This window comes from Bacillus rossius, chromosome 16, assembly GCF_032445375.1.
Source record: "Bacillus rossius redtenbacheri isolate Brsri chromosome 16, Brsri_v3, whole genome shotgun sequence".
NCBI lineage: Eukaryota > Metazoa > Arthropoda > Insecta > Phasmatodea > Bacillidae > Bacillus > Bacillus rossius.
Genome location: NC_086343.1, coordinates 42,110,123 through 42,128,109, shown reverse-complemented (window position 1 = coordinate 42,128,109; position 17,987 = coordinate 42,110,123). Strand labels below are relative to the sequence as shown.

Below are 17,987 nucleotides of genomic sequence, written 5' to 3'. Positions count from 1 at the left end.
TTTCATTGGTGATGTAATCAAGAATTTCATGCTCTTGAACTGACAGCTCAAAAAGTGTGAAAAAAAAATACCTTTCATTTTATTATACATAGGTTTGACAATTGTTTTCAATGTAAAAATGTTTCATATAGATACCTACTTTCATACTTATATTTTTCATTCCTTGATGGTTATTTTTGTAGCACGGTTTACATTGTTTGTGGACTTGCACAAGTGTTACACTAAGGTAAAACCATCTTCATCGACGTATTGTTTATTCTTGCTAGTGATGATGTCACGTGATTCCTACTGCGTCAAAAGTAGGTTACTGGTCAGACTAACAACAACGGAAACATCCAGAGACTACATACATGTGGTCAGGTTTTTTGTTATCTGGCGTATGTTTGAGTATTTGGCTGTATGATGTATCAGACTCATTTTTTGATCAAATATTTTGCTTAATTATGTTGTTCTTGCTTTATTTCGGCAGATTCTAGCATCAATAGGCAAAGTATTGAGCACAAAATTTTCACTCTTGAGATCATCAAATTTTTCACAAATGGATTTTATTATTTTAAATAGTTCGTAAAAATTAAAGACATCCATTTTAAGAATTTCACACTTTGGTTGTTCCATTTTCAGCAACTATAGAAGTCTATTTTTAGGTGGGAACCTAAACATGTTACTTGAGCATCTTGCACTAATTCCAAAGTAGAGGCATAGTTAGGGGGTAAAATCTTGCTATCACTAAGCGAAGAATTAATGACTAGAGCACAATACTAACGATGAGAATCAACAAAAAGAAAATAGAAACCAAGGAGTGTGTGCGAATACATCTGTCGGCTAAGAACTTCCAGCCGCTACTAACAATAAGGAAAGAAAAAAAAACAGTGTAAGTTGAGAGTATTTGGTAGGAATTAATATTTACGGATAAAGCACTGCCACACCATTATCCCCTCCCACCCTCCAGGATGGCAGTTTCTAACCCGTACACTGTCCCATACCCTGGATGCACACAACTTTAAATATACCACCCCCCTCCCCCCTACATATTACATCATAATACAGGGATACAGTTTTCACTCTACATTCCATTTGTGCTGTGTACACCGATACAGAATTCTTCAGACTGCATTTGGTTTCCAAGAGTATCTGTTTAGGCATGATAAGAGGCAGGTGTGCCAGTGTGTTACACCTGTACTATACCTGGGCCCAGGGCAGCTCACTCTGCAGAGCCACGCAGCGATCCTGATGCGTCTGGAGCCCTTGCACACGGTTCCACTTGTCCTCCAGCGCCTTCATCTCCTTCTCCGTGGACCGGAACGCCTGCAGCACACCGCCCTCCCTCGCCCACGCTGCGCTCCACGCTACTCACAGTCACAGCGCATGCCCTCTCTTTGCTGCACACCCAAGTACCTCTCAGTACGACCTTACTGAAGTGCTGTGTAGCAAGTCAACGTTCCACATGTTTATTTAATAGTTTAATATTGTAAATTACTATGTAATTTAACTGTTCATTGTGACATGGTTACAATTTGGTTTGTTTGTTTGTTTATTAACTTGTATTTTATTGCTTTGATCTGACATTTCCCAAACATTGATACTTAGTAATATAGTACAATTCATTTTAATACCCTACACCTTTAAAAAAAAATCTGTGGATATTTTGGTTTGACTTGACTATAAATTAATCAAGTCTTGACTAGATTTGGCTCGACGGTATGAATAATGAACTCAGATTGACTGGATTCGAAACAAAACTTATACATATTTAGTTTTAAATGTTACGAAAGACAGTTAACAAAATATCTTGATTATACAAAAATGAAACTATTTTGATTTAATAAATTTTTTCCTGATCCCATCCAGATTCCTGCAATAAATTGTTCTTTCCTGCCAGAAAATTTCCTGATAAATCCATTCCTGCGCAGCCTTATAATTATAAATATTAAAATTAGTTTCTATGATAATATCAATGGATAAAATTAATTTTTAATGAATTTCATGGTCAATTTTATTGCATGCATGTCTTCTACAATAAAGAAATTTATTTTCTACTCAAGAATTTAGGTCTTGGTGACACAAGAAATTTTCAGGTATCTATTTATTACCACTAACAAAGTAAATATTAATTAACAATGGTTAATATGGTTAATAAAACAGAATAAATAAAGGAAATACTAAAAAGTAAACCCCAACAATTTGCTACAAAATTGCAACAAATAACCACACTTGCAGCTACCAAATTGTAACATCTTTAAATCCATCGTGATAAATAATACCATGCTGCTAACAATGAGTCACGTCTTTCTTACAGAATGTCCAAAAAAAACTGTAATAAAATTGTTCTGTCATTTCCTAAACAAAATTTAAAATTTCTATTTCCCGACTACTATTTGTCAAATAATTTACCTATTTTGCAATTTTCTAACAGAAAATTGCCTTCAACACCTCCATAGCTGGCCTAGTTTTTCTCCTCTTACTTCATTCAACCAGAACCTCGGACACACCATGGACGATGGCAAACTGCTGCATGGCATTTGCCCTCAAATAACTATCACTGGGGGATTTCCACAGCTTTTCCAGAATGACAGTGAATTCCCTGACTTTCCCTGACCAATTCCAACTTCCCTGACTTTCCAGAATGTGGACACCCTGTCTTAGGTTAGTAAATTATTAATAAAGATTTAAATACAATTCTCGTATGCATGCTGAATACCATTTCCTACATGTAAATCTTTCAGGTTCTTCCTGAAAGTATGGGTGAATCAGATTACTTTAGATTAAGCAGGTTTTAAAACAAATGACAAGAAAAAGTTAATACTGGTCACAACATTTGCAGATGTGAAATAAAGTTTTTAAATCCTCTATAAGTGCTGCAGATTAAGATAAAATAATTTAAATTAATAAAAAACCTACCTTGAAAATTAGGTTTTAAATTTCATAATTGGTCTTTTTACATTTGATAAATTACTGAAGGCCAGTAGACCAGTAACTACCACCAGTAACAGTAGTTTAAAAATAGTTCTGAAGGAAACTATTTCAAACTCACGCAACATTGCATATCACACTTTTTCCCACGAACAACAGACAAATAAGAGCCGATGACGACGATAAAACACAACAGGTAACGGAGGTAACGCCGGACACGTGGAACAGCGGAATGATCCCAAGAGTAGGAAGCGTAGTCATGAGATTCGTGAGGTTTCACTTCGACAGTCTTAAGATCAGAAAGGGAAGGAGAGCCATAGGCTAGTAAAATGTCAGTGAGAAACAAAGTGAACTGTCAGGACGCTGCAGCCTTGCAGAAATGGATGTAGACGAGGGGAGCGGAAAACTTGAGCACGCTAAGTTGTGAACATGTGGCAAAAACTGGCCTGAAAGTGCCGTGAAGCCAGGGTTGAAGAACTGGCAAAACGAAAACATGAGCTACTACGCCTAGCCAAGGTGAGCTGGTTGCTGATGGAAAACCTTTCAGGCTGAAAAGAACCTACATACATGTAAAAATTAAAATATTAAAATTCCCATACAACAACTATCAACCCATAAAATAAACTCCATGAAAAACTAATAATGTAAGTGTACAATAAGATTTCCTAAAAGTGACACCCTAGATATTGGGCTACTCTAGCCATCTAATGAGACAGAACCACCTAGGTACCTAGGTGTTAGGTAACTTGTTTGTGGTCAAATTAAGGGATGTCATTTTGAAAAAATAAAGCTGGTATCTATGAAAACATAATTATGTATATCAATGGTAAACTGTGAGAATCAATTTTTAAGAACTGGAACTGAACTGAACTGATTACCAAGGGAAAAAAGTAGAACCGACACATGACTCATTGGCTGTCAAAGAAGTCGGCAGGACAGAATATGCATGTTGTGTAAAATGAACACAGGAATATCCAGTCCTCACCTCAGTCTTCTTCTTGAGGATGGTGCGGGACTTGGAGACGCACTCCAGCGCATCGTCCAGGGAGCGCTGGATGTACTCCAGGTAGGTGGCGCGCACGAACATCTTGAACTTGTCGCGAGGGTCGCTGGAGTTGAGGAAGGTGCGTGCAGTGTCCTGGTTCAGCACGCACACTGGGTTGTCCACCTGGATGTTGAAGGCAGTCACTATCTTCTCCAGCTCGTCCCGCTTGTTGCTCACCAGCTCCCCTGCAAGCAGACACGGCCACAGTTGCAGGGGACTCGTGGCGTCCAGCACTGCCTAGCTCCTCTGCACCGCTAGTTCCGTGTCTCATCACTGTGCCGCCCCGCGGCGCTCTGCTCGTAGTACCAGGTGCACACACACTATCTCTAGCTCCAGCTATGGAGACGCGGCTGGCGCCAGTGCGCTGGCTCCTCGCAGTGGCACGGCTGCAACTGCACGACACACGTGCCAGGCAACAGGGCAAGGAAAGGAAGAAGCTTCCATGAACACAGAGATGCAGCAGTTCACTTCTTGTATGGTACTGCAGAGAATCTAGCACTACTGCGCTTAACAGTAATGACCAATGGCCACCACCTTCATTATTTATTTTGGGTGTGACCAAGTTTACATTATGACCATTAAAAAACTACCAACGTATCTGTAAACAAGAGTGACTGCAGCAAGCTCCTGACCAGAGCGACTGAGAGCCCCATTCCTCCCACTGTTTCCACCCCCCTCCCCCCCTTTTCTTTCTCCAGGCTCTCCTGGGAACACTGCCCAGAGCACTGACCGGCCACTAACCCCGGCAAGGGTTGGCCTGTCTCAAGGTCACGACACTGTTCTTCTAAAGTACCGCCTCTGCCCTCTTGTGGCAGAGTTGCGAGTTATTTCCCCTGGGTGTTTGAACGCCCGCTAAATACCTGCCCCCTGGCGCCTCACACAACAAACAGTGCCCCGTAGTTCATTTCCAAGCCACCATAGTGCTGCACTAGTCCCCTCCATAAGCCCAATGCTTTAGCAGTCGCCTCGTGTGAGTCGATCTCTACTTGTTTCAGACATCCCTCAGTAGGTCGCGCTGACATCGGCCAGTACCACCAACTGTGAGATATCGAAGATAGTTTTTCTCGACAAGCCCCTCGGAACTCTTCGGAACCTTTCGGTCCAGAAGCCAAAGCCTCCCGCCTTTCTTTTGATTGACGTCGTCTTTTAATTACAGGTCGCTGCCGCCCCAAACTTACTTTGCGCCGCGACGGGAGACTGACCACACCACATACTTCGGCGAGCCACACATCAAGACATCACTCTGGTCATTGTTTAAAGATGTATTCAGCTAGGCAAGGGATGTGATTCCTACAAATTTAGTATTTAGTCAGTCTGCGTACCTCGTAGAAGTATGTAGTCATGTTTCGTTAATCATACATTATTATATTTTCTATTCTTTTGAATCATGGAAACGTCCGCGACAACCGCGTGTTCGCAAGCTCCGCACCCTGGCTAACGCTAGAAGCCATCTCCCTGTATGGTGAGTTTTTTTGACAAACCTTTTCCCCGACCACAATCATCTTTGTTAGCAGGCATTTTCTGCCTATTTTTAGTAACTGTCTGTGATCATGTTCTGATCATGTTTATTTCAGATCTGTTCGCAGACAGGGTCCAAGGGCCGGATGTGGACCTAAGAACAGCACCCTCGAGTCCTCCCTCCAGCAATCAGGACGACTAAGCCGGCCTGACGGCTCGTTAGCAGCTCAACTTCGGCCAGCGAACGTCAAACCTCCAGTACTCCAGTTTTTTTTTTTTTTTTTATGTTTTCGGTATAAACATTAAATCACAACGTTGGAAAAGATCGGGACACCAGAAATTTTTCTTTCGGGACATTAATGGGATTGTTTATTATTAACATGTTTATTGTTTCTGATTCCATTGTAATTATGTACAATGATTAATAATAATTTTCTAATTATGGCCGGCCCATTATTTTGATAATGTAATTTTAAATACTTGTGTCATGAGGGGGGTTTTCGAATCGGTGTACATTTTGGGCACCACCACATGGATGGGCACGTGGACTCGGCTACCGACCCTGTCCCAGGGCCGTGACGTGACCCGTGTGGAGCTAGGCTCGACTCTACACCCCCCACCTCCCCCGCTAGGACTCACCGGCCCGCTCTCAGCGGCGGGCACGCTATGTTACTGCTCGTGGGGTCTTGAGGCGCCCCACACACCGTCTCTGTGCTGGTATACTCGTGGTCGAGAATTAAGTGCAACAAGTCCAGTGAATATTGAGCTTTATTGGCGCCGACACGTACACTGAAGACGCACACAGAAAACAGCACATAGTCCAGGTTTCTTGCTGACCAGGACACCACGTGGCCCGGCTCCGAAAGTATAAGTCCGCCGATTAATCTAAAAATGCTCCGGGGAAATTTAATTAATTAAGTTAACAGTCTGCCACCAGGGTAGGCCTCGAAGTTTGATTAAAAAAGGTTTAAAAAATAGTTACGATGGCAGATGTTAACGTATCGGTTACAAGCAAAAGTTGAAGTCGACAAGGATGAACTGTCTCATTTATGTAATAATATTAACTACATTAAAGCAAACCAAAATTCCCTTTGATCCTTTAAATTTTTCATTACTAGATTTCAAAACTAAATTACAAATGAAAATTCAATGTCGTTAGTTTAAAAATTGCTTTAACCTTATTTTTTAAATACTTAACCCACTTTGTTACATATTTTTTGCAAGTGGAGTATAGAAGATAAAATATCAAAAATCATTTCTAGCTTACATTCCTTCCCCCCCCCCCCCCCCTCCTTCGTATTTAGTTCAACTGACAACATGTTTATCCTTCCCCGATATGCTTGCTTTGGTCGGCTGGTTTTTTGTTAACATTCTAGGTATCATGTATTAGGAGTTAAAAATTCTTTCTTCTCTTCTTCTATACAAACTTGTATGCACATTTTTATACACATGGATAACAGAAGTTTAGCAGAAAATGGCCCTCTTGAGTGGTGGGCTTAAGGAACCTACCTGATGATGACTTGATCTTGTAGGCAGACACCCCGGAGCTGTTGATGGCCCTGAAGACGACTATATTGTCTCCAAACACTTCTGGCTTGTATGCATCCATGCCAACATTGTTCAATGTGATTTCAATTGAGCAGAAGTTCTGGCCTTTCTTGATGAACTCTATAAACAGCAATAAAAAAGGACTGCATTAAGTGATCATAAATGCTGACCTACATGATACAAGCCCTGATCAGAGGTCATCCATCCATGACAGCTACAAGCACTTTGAACCTTCCCAAGTAGCCGAGTGGGAAACTAAATTATGAGTTGCTCCCAATTCTTTAATCATTCAGTAAGAAATACATCAGCAATGCCTGTGCTTAAATATAGTAAGAAACTGTGTACTATCTGTATTAAAAAATAATTTGGTAACAAAAAAGTTTTTTTTTAAGTGTGTTTCTGTGTTTATTTTGGGAACTTTTTCAAACTTCCGGAACTTTCATCACTACAGGAAAACCTGCCTACAGAACTCAGTATAATGTAGTAAAAGTACAAAATAAAAGTATCTTAAATATTCCAATAATTTATTATGGTTTTATTACAACTACAAAAATAAATAATTTTATAACATCTGATTATAACCATTACTCAGAATCATTAATATGTAAATGTTATCCATGTATTATTGTGTCCACAAGTACATAAATATGACTAATGTTGCTAAAAATTATCATAAAATAACACACAGAACAATACACACAGGAATGATATATGTGGTAAAAAATTTCATCAATATTAATTTATGACCAATGATAAATATTATTTTTAGTGCACACTAAATAACAAATAAACCAAAGTTATTGATAATTTATAGTACTACAGTTATAAAATAATAAATTGTAAGTTAAATAATAATAAATTTAAAATTTTTGTGGTTGGCTAGCTTGAACAGAGGATTTTTTATTTATTTATTTATTTATTTATTTATTTATTTATTTATTTATTTATTTATTTATTAGATTTGTGACATGCACACCAACAGCCGAAGCTTTGGAGGTGTGCACAGAACAAATAATAAAAACACGACACATACAAGCGAATAAAAACAACATAAACAGGATAATAAAAGACGACACATACAAGCGAATAAATACAACATACACAGGATAATAAAAGACGACACAATAACAAACAAAACAAAACAGCAACTGAGATAATCTTAACTAAATGATCTAGAATAGGAAGAATAAACAGGATTATAAAATTACTCAAGATATTAGGGTAATCATAAAAAATTAAAATTTAAGTTTTTAATAAAATTTACATATTTATTGAAATTTGAGATAAGTCTGTAAATTAAATCATTATTATTGTGTAAGGAACATAATAGGGATCGAAGGCGGCTTTTGAACTGCGGGACTCGAATACCAGAGTTATCAAGTAAGTACCTATAAGCAGGGCTAGATTTTAAGGAATATTTTAACCTGCCCAACGGACAGGTGTAATCAAAAATTTGCCTGTCCGCCATCCAATTTGCCTGTCCGCTGTTTTACCCAAATAAAAAAAATTTGAAAGTCGCTGAAAAAGTGAGAAAAAAGGATTTTTGCTATATTTTGCACCTATTTTTATCACACACTTAACATCCTTATTTAATCATCATTTTCAGACGAGTCTCTTGAGTCACTGCACGAATTACTTTGCTGATTCTCTCTTGAACATCTTCGATAAGGAGGCTGAAAGGGTCAACGTTTTCTCTGAACATTATGATACCAGAGATTTATTGCTGGTGCTGGATCAAACTCACTTTCATAAGGTGACTGTATTTGAACACGCATGAGGGCAGACAGTGTATCATCATTTAGACAGTTTCGCCAGTCTGTCTTTATAGACTTCAGTCTTTACAGACTTGAGCAGCCCGTAACAAAAACTGATCCAGATGATTTTGAATGCGTTTCGCAGACTTAGCAAAACATTTGTTTTGTTTCTGTGTCGTAACGAAGCCAAAGAAACTCGGAACACCAAGACGTTAAAAAGGTACGGGACCGGGTGATTTTGTCATATTTAACATTATATTCTGACTTGTCCTCGTCCGTTTTTCTTTTCTTTTCTGGTGGGTTTGAAGTACCAGTAATGAATTTCCACATTGTGTAACGCAGTTAATTAAATACTTAAACAATCGCCGTGACAAGATAAACTGTAAAAGATTACCGTGTCCTCTGTAAACAAGTAATGTTTATTTTTAGATGCAACAGTTGACAGGCGAATTTTCAAGCAGTCGCAGTCACTGCGGCCACTGTCAGCTGCATCTGGAGTACGCCGTGAAATGTTAACCACGCGAAAACGCTTTTCTGTTAACAAACTATGTTAAAGTAGAGCAAGGAATTAGTAAAGTCGCGATTTATAAAGACAATAAATTTAAAAAATTATATTTTGAAAGTAAACAACGGTAAATTACGTAATTGTTGGCTGCACTGAAACGAAATATTAAAACATGGCAACAAAAACAAACATCATCGGTGTGAGACGTATTGCATCTCTAGCATACGAATACGACTATGTTACGTAAATCATGATGTGAACGTAAGATTTTAAGAATTATGATTCAGAAGATTTCAGTACGGTTTGTACATAACCTACTTGTTTTTCCCGCGGTATACAATAGCCAGAGTCGTCCGTCACAAAAGAGCAGCCATTATTGTTTATTTATAGATATTGTCAAAGACCTTTTATTTGCGGTCGTGGTCGCATAAATGTTATTAATCACCTCTGCTGCATTAGTGCGTGCGAATAACCTCGGCGTCACAAGTTGCACCTGTCCACCGGACAGTTGCCTTTTTTATTTTGCCTGCCCGGACGAGATTTTGCCTGTCCCGGGCAGGCGGACAGGCGCTAAAATCGAGCCCTGCCTATAAGCAATTAATTTTTGAACTATAGCACTTAAACACAAACAGGGCATCCAGATGGATGCGACGACTTGAAAGAGATTCTAATTTGGGTAATTGATGGTGTCTAGAACTAATTATTTTGAAAAATTTATTTTGTATGGATTCAATTTTCTCACTATCGGTGGTGTTAATACTGTTCCAGATAACTGAGCAATATTTGAGTTTACTTCTAACTAAGGACAAATAATGAGTAAGAATGGATTCAATATTAGATGCATAGTAAGTTATATAATTTATTAAATATAAGGTTCTACGGGAAAAGGATACTAAAGAATTAACATGTCGATGAAAGAATAGTTTTGAGTCAAGAATAACACCAAGATCTTTTATACTAAGAGATTTGGAAATTTTTGAGTTGTCAAGAAAATAATCATAATTAACTGAATGAATTTTCCTTGTGAAAGAAATAATTTTTGTTTTATCTTTGTTAAGTGAAACTAAATTCATTTTACACCAATTATCAATTTCAGTAATATCAGATTGAAGAAGCACAGTCATTTAAGGAGGAAATTTCTCTGGATATTTTAAGATCGTCAGCAAACAGAAAACCAGTAGTATGATGAAGAACTTTAAAAATATCATTGATATAAATATTGAATAATAAGGGAGATAAGGTACCCCCTTGAGGCACACCAGAAGTAGCATGATATAAAGTAGAAGTGTTTTTATTAAGTGAGACAAAGAAACATCTATCTTTAAGGTAACTAGTAAACCAGGTTATATAATTATTACAGAGACCGAAGTTAGAAAGTTTAGCTAGTAAAATGGAGTGATTGACAGTATCAAAGGCTTTAGCCAGATCAAAATAACATGCATCAACCTGCCCCCTTGTAACTTTATTGTATATAGGATTAATAAATGAGAGAAGATTAGTATCATGTACTAGGTAGTTTACAAATCAGACCCTAGAACCTAGATACAGTAGACTCCCAATTATCCGGGGTATTGACTGGCAAGGGGCACACAGATAATCGAAAAACACGGTTAAAGCAATGACTGGGAAAAAATTGATTTAATTAAATTTTTTTTTTATCCCAACTGTTCATACAAACACTATAACACACGCCCCTCATAGCAACGTCCAAATTCGTTTCAGGAAAACATTGCACTAATAATAAAACAGCGATTAAACAATATATATTTAAATTACAAAAAAATATTGAACAGTCTAAATTTAAAATTAAAAAAATCACACAATACATTGTTTACATAATATGGCTAGGCATTCCTAAGTAGGCGCTAAAAACATTTCAGTTACAAAATAATAATGCTTTTAATATACAACATATATATTTGATTTCTAATAGGATTTCAAAATAACATAAAAACTTGAGTGTGTTGTATTAAAACACAAAATTATTTAACCTGTTAACGTAATTCCCGACTGTTTACAAAGTGCGTTACTGCCTTGATAAGCCACTAGCGCAGCCTGTTTTAATGTCGAGTACCACTCGTTTGCGTTTATTAGACATTACTGTCAAAATATTCCTACAGGAAACAATCCCACACAAAGCAACTGCGCGAGCCAGTATCAGTCGCGTGAGTCACGCAGCAGCGGCGCCGCGCCGGCGCTAACCTGAGCCCGGTTCACAAGGTCGCATGGAACACTTGCGCGCACGCTTAACAGGGGTGTGTTTGTGATTGCTCCTGCTGTTTTCAAGTTCATGACGCATATTAATACTTACCAACTATGCATGTACCGTGTTTGGCAGCATTATTCGTCAAGAATCACAGCATAAAAAGCTCAGTCACATCAATAGATTACAAATATAAAAAAAATCAAAAAAAAATTTTTTTTTTTTATGGTTTATGGAAGTGAAATATGGCACGGTTAATCTGCAAACCGGATAATCGGGAGTCTACTGTATTCATGAGAAATGAACATTCAAAAATTCTATAAAATAGGCCTGTCAAAATAAAACTATAAATAATTTATACTTATGACCAGGGGCGCAACAACTAAACTTCCAAAAGGTGGGTGGGGGGGGGCAATATACCTATTTATAAAGAATCATCGATCCCCCCTATTGAAGCGGGGGGTCCAGGGATCCTCCCCCAGGAAAATTTGTATTTTAAGGTGAAAAATGGTGCTATTTAAGCAGTTTTATTTCATAAAAATTGATTACATAGCACTTTCTTTGCCCCCGTTTGCCGCCACTTCAAGGTTTCAGAGGAGGGGCAAAATACCCTTCCCCCCCCCTGTTGTTGCACCCCTGCTTATGACTAAAGTTTATAGCCAAGTTGCAGACTGCAGAGACTAGAGAATGCTGCTTCAAGAGCCCGCCAAGCCTGGAGAGCGACTACCCCTGCCTTGTGTGAGGTCTCAAATGTTTCATATTGCAGCACATCGACACACCACCTTATATGACCACGGAAGATGATCCAATGGTGATGAGACTTAGAACATCAATCTGGCAATAAATCCTATAATCACTGTGAATTGGCAGTATTTCCTGCGGGAATTTACTTTGGCAATACTAGGTGCGTTGAGGCTTCGCCAAATACAAGTTAATCAGAAATATTAAAATATTATTGGCAGTATAGATTCAATTCCAAAATTATGCAGATTCCAAGTCCATTTTTCGATTCTCATATTTTGAATTAGATTCTTTGATTATGATTATGATTCCATCAGATTCTAAACTCTTTCCAATTATTCTTCAGTGCTTTTCAAACTTTTCCTGATTTGTACTCTTGGATACAAAAACCTGTTATTTAGAAATGTAATTTGAAATAAATTATATTTATTGTTATCTTACAACTATTGTAATTAATAAACAGCTGATAATGAAAGGGCACTATAAAATTCACATAAATGAATTTTATGTATTTTTATACTAAGATTAAAATAGGGTGAATACTTGTTAAAACAAACATAATTATGGAATAATGCATTAATAACACTTTGCCGTAATTATAAATAAAATTAGTTACGTATACCCAATTAAATAAAAAAAGACTTGTAATAAATTGGCTCAATTTTTTTATCAATATCTTAAAAAACTAATGAATCAAAAAATACAAATGTAAAATACTGATCAGTCAGAAATCACCTAATTAGTGAGGTATTGCCTAATTAATCGAGTACCCTGTATTATCGCATAATCGTCACACATTTTATACTAAAATAAAGTTTGAAAAGTAAGGGTGCAACTATTATGTGAAAAAAGCATTTTTTTAGGTAAAATTATTTATAAAAACAAAACCTATGCATGGAAAGTACTTTTATTTTAAAAAATAGAGAATACAAATGCACGCCAAACAATTTAAATTAATAAGTCACGCAACAAAAACATTTTGTTCAACTTTAAATGGAAAAACCAAAACTGTGACGCAAACATGATTCGGAGCGCATAACTATCGTAGCATACACCACGAGAAAGCGTGGGCTATCAAATGTAGTTAACTCGGCACCAGACAGAGAGCACGCGTTGCTTGCAATCTATGAGCTATCTGTATCGATATTTTAATACATGCGCGCGCTCTATACGGGAATCAACATAACCAAACATGAATGATGCCAACTAGCATTGGCTACATTTTTATAAGCGGTACACAGCGGCGACGAAGATGAAAAGATAAAAGTTATAACGTTTGAAAACATCTTTAAAAGAAAATTTAAACATCCAGACAACTTTGTATTTCTGTTAATTTAATAATCAAGCGGTAATATTCGAATGAATATTAGATTTAAACTTTAAAATACATTGTTTTATACAGGAAAACTACCTACACAAAGCGTTTGGAATCTAAAAACATCATGCAATGTTTATGCAATAATATTTTTTTCCTCCAAATTATGATGTCCTAAAATAACGATGCGACGATTTATGCGATAAAACATGGTATAAGCCAAATAGTGGGGTATGGCCAATTAGTGCGGTACAAACCGATTAAAGGAGTATCGGCTGATAAGTGGAATACCATCCTTTAGGTTAGATTAAAACTAGGGGTGTGCGGGATCCCGACGCTTCGGGAAAAAAGTCGGGAAAATAGGCTTCCTGAAATGCCGGGCGGGAATTTTATTACTCCCGAATTTTTCGGGAAATTGTTTAAAAATTTACAAATGTTTACTAATCATGTGAAAATGTTTTCTATCAATTCAAACTGTTTTTACAACAATATTTATTATGGATTCGTACATTTTTGAAGGGTTTCCGTACTATTTAAACGCAAAACATCTTTTAAACGTATGCCGATCGTAGCGACAGCTGTGGTGTGCAGTGAATTATGATAATCGTTTACACATATCTAATTGGAATATAAAAAACGTACATGGAGTACCTTAAATATTGTATGCGTTCATAAATATATTTCTTCAAGGGTACAAATTTTCAAGATACGTGAATAGTCAGTTATATAACGTTATTGCCGTCACCATCGAATGCTTAACCTAAAACCACTGTGTGTCCATAGACACAAACAAAACACACGCGCAATCCAACCTTTTCGCCAAAGATATAAGAAATACTAGACTTTCGTTACATAACGAAGCGTAACCGTTCTCATTACTTGATAGCAGTGGCAATGTAGAGAACTGTATTGGCACTTTGAAAAATATGAAATCACGTAGTTTTACACGACTGCTCACGAGTATTTAACATCTATGATTTTGCTTTGGGAGAAAAAAATAGTTGTTTACTGTTTAGTTTGGCGGGCTTTTTCGGCTCACGTTACGTTATTAAGGCTTGTGCAAAGTATCTGTTCCTATTTTCGATGCCGTTGTATATTAAAACAAACTAGCAGCCTACAAATAATGGATGTCGCAACCGATCAGCTTGTTACTTGTAAACCTAAAAGTGTTTGGAAGTATTTTGAACATCTGACAGTAAATCCCTGGCAAAGTGTGTCTCGTGTGAAAAATTTTTGAGATGCGAGCATGGTAGCACGTCTGGCTATAAAAAAAGAATTTGAGGATACTAAAAAATATGAAGTCGATGCTGAAAAAAGGGCAAGTGAAGCAGACAAAAGAAATAGCAGCAAAAAAACAAATAACTTTGCAAGAAACGTTTAAATGGTCATCTTCTCATATTATAATTAAAAATTTTCTTTTTTTTTTTAATTTTCCCGATCCCGTCTTGTTTCCCGCGGGAATAATTTATTTTTCCCGAATATTTCCCGCAGTACAAAAACCTATTCCCGCACACCCCTAATTAAAACCCTTATTTAGAGTATTGACAAATAGAATTGCTGCCCCTTCAAAATAAAAATCCCAATTTCAAGATTGTGCTTTACAGGAAGAATTGGCTTGCTTTGATTCCAAAACAATTTGCCTCTGAATCCTTCAATACCATTGGAATCAATGGAATCGCAACACTAATTACACTAATTTATAGAAATAACATAATTTACAACGTTATTTGAACATTCTGGACCTTGAAATTTTTTTTTTACATTCTCAACAAAACATTCTCTACAGAAAAAAAATACAAAATGTTTCAACTAGAAAATTCAAAATTATTTGTCCTGCTTAGCAAAGTTCTCAAACACAATCAAATGTAAAATTATTAAAATTATTATTGTATAAAAATCCAAAAACTATCCATAGAAATTATGCAATATAGCAAAAATTAAAATATGGGTAATTGAAAATACAAAATCCTTTGTTTTTACAGCAAGACAGCACTGAAAATGTACGCAGCACACCGTGTAGTTTGCGCCTGTAGCTCAGACCAGACCAGGTACCTTTGAGAGAGTTGCCCCGGTTGGTGACACTGGCCTTGCCGCCCAGGCCCACCACCACGGCCGTCAGGATGGCGCTCTTGCCGCTGCCGTTGCGGCCCATCAGGTAGTTCATGCCGCTCTTCAGCTGCACCACCAGCATGTCGTGGCACATGAAGTTCCTGACCACGATCCTCGCCAGCGTCCCCGCCTTCATCTGCCGACACCACTCTTACCACTCTTCCCACGGTCCCCACCACTAAGATATTTTAAAAAGTGATTTAAAAAAAAAAAAAAAAAACAAGGACCAAAAGTATTTAAAAATAAAGACTTGAAAATTATTTGGTCTAGAACATTAAGTTGTCTGGTATAATTTGAAAACTAATAAAAATACAATTAATTATTTAGCATTATATAGTTGTATTAAAGTAATGCAAATAAGTAAAATTACTTAGAATGGTACACTATTTTGACTACAAAGGTGACCTTGGGCACAAATAAACTGTCAAACTGACAGTTTATTTATTTGTTATTATTATTTTTTTTTTTTTGGCTAGGGTATCAGGAGTGTGGACATATATTCTGGCAACATGATTTATTTAGGAAGACACTGGTGCTACAATGTTTCTGTGTTGTAATTCTCTTAAATCTCTTGCAAACTTTTGTTGTATTTCTGACATGTTATGCATACGCAAGGTAACTAACAGACACGATTACATGGTGAATTGTGATAAAAACAAAACAACACCAAAGCATGCCAGTACACCACATAACACTGAGAAGTAAATAAATACACCATGAAGCACAACAATGTTGTATTGTTCCCAGCAGTTTGAGATGCTTGTGCAGAATTTGTCCATGTTCAATGCTGCAACACTTTTTGAAGAAAACCTGCTTCAGAGGTTAGAATGGTTTTACTTTTACTTCAACTGTGTTCTTCCTGAAATGGTTGACCCGAGGCATGTTTGTGAACCAGGGTCACATATGGCAACTAACTATCCTTTGCCTTGGCGTGTCTCGTCGGCTTAGTGGAGCTCGCAGCGGTCTGCAAACTAACGACGCTAGTAGTAGTTCAACCCGTTATTAACACTGTGCTAAATGGGAGTTTCGTATTAATTATAACAGTTATTTTCACCTCAACTTCTGAAATTGTTTCCCATATTAGTATTTTTTTTATTAGTTTGGGTACTTAAGTGTCTAATCCATACCAATGCATTCATTTTTCTCCTCATTTGTCAGTTCCCTATAGAGCATCCAAATAAATTAAAAACATCAACATTAGCCAAAGTTTAAAACTAAACATAGTTTTTAAAAATATGCCCACTTTTATGCTAAACTCCCATTTAAGGCTATGATAATAATGGGCTGAGCTACTACTAGTGCCGCTAGATCGCAGGCTGCAGTGAGCGTCACCAAGCGGAAGGAGAATAAAGGCAAGTTGCCAGACCTCTCTATAAAATCATGTCATAAACTGAAATGCAGAGGGCCAGAGACCCTACATACATAGACAAGCAAATTAAAGAAACGTAACAAATGAAATGAAAACATTGACATGTTTTTGTCCTTGAATCTAGTTAGCTTTATTATTGTTAATATATATTATGTGTTGCATTAGAAAATTGAAATCCTAATTTAGATAAGGAAATGTACACCAACAGTACATATTTCTCTTGTTACTATGTAAATTATGTTTTCCACATACCTCAATGTTATAGTGGTTTAATTTCTATACTACAGTTAAAAATAACAGTCTGAAAGTAAGTACATTCTATGTGAATATTCTAAAAGGCAGAGAAACAGAAACATAACTGTGATGTTAACTGGCTTGGGCTGTACATGTAATGCTGCACACTATATTAATAGGCTTCTGAAATATTAGAAAACTTAAGTGTATGTGAGCATTTAGATTACTGTTTATTCTATTGTCTTAACGTAATCATTGTGGTATGCTACAATTGAAAATTTCAACTTTGCATGATAAACTAAGTAATATCCACTTACTACAAAAAAAAAAGTGCATTCTTTCCTGAAAGTACGATGTAGGCCAAATCAACCAACCAAAAAAAAAGTTATTTACGCTTCAAAATAAAATGTTTATATTATACTTAGTACCGGTCCCTAAATTCTTGCCGGAATGTTTGCAGAAGTAAACCATCACATTTGTAGGCAAACAATTAATATTTGGAACCAAAAATTTTTTAAATCTTATAATTAAGACTTTTTGTTCATACAACACCTCAGACCACATAAAAATATCATCGTTGGAACCGTATCTGCTGTGTGTGGGAGTGAGAGCGAGATAGGACCTGAGCTTCTAGTTCCTCATAGATGGCAGCACCACTACACCCACCCGTGCGAAGGCCATCTCGCCACTGACGCGCTGGAACTAAGCTCCTGACCTTTACACAATAACGGCGACTGACAGAGACATCTACACACTTCAGTCATTAACTGGTTCCAATTTCGTTGTTTTCAGAGAT

The 17,987-nt window shown here is 37.0% G+C and overlaps 1 protein-coding gene across 6 annotated transcripts in view; it reads right to left on the bottom strand.

The window, feature by feature from the left end:
* Positions 1–17,987, bottom strand: part of LOC134540456 (structural maintenance of chromosomes protein 6) — a 216,672-nt gene that overhangs the window by 184,740 nt on the left and 13,945 nt on the right. For all 6 annotated transcript variants that reach the window (XM_063383218.1, XM_063383219.1, XM_063383221.1 and 3 more), the window contains 4 exons: positions 15,532–15,724; positions 6,923–7,081; positions 3,896–4,140; positions 1,186–1,305 (listed from right to left, as the gene is read on the bottom strand). In XM_063383218.1, the coding sequence (XP_063239288.1) occupies positions 1,186–1,305; positions 3,896–4,140; positions 6,923–7,081; positions 15,532–15,724 (717 nt within the window). The remainder of the gene's footprint in view (positions 1–1,185; positions 1,306–3,895; positions 4,141–6,922; positions 7,082–15,531; positions 15,725–17,987) is intronic.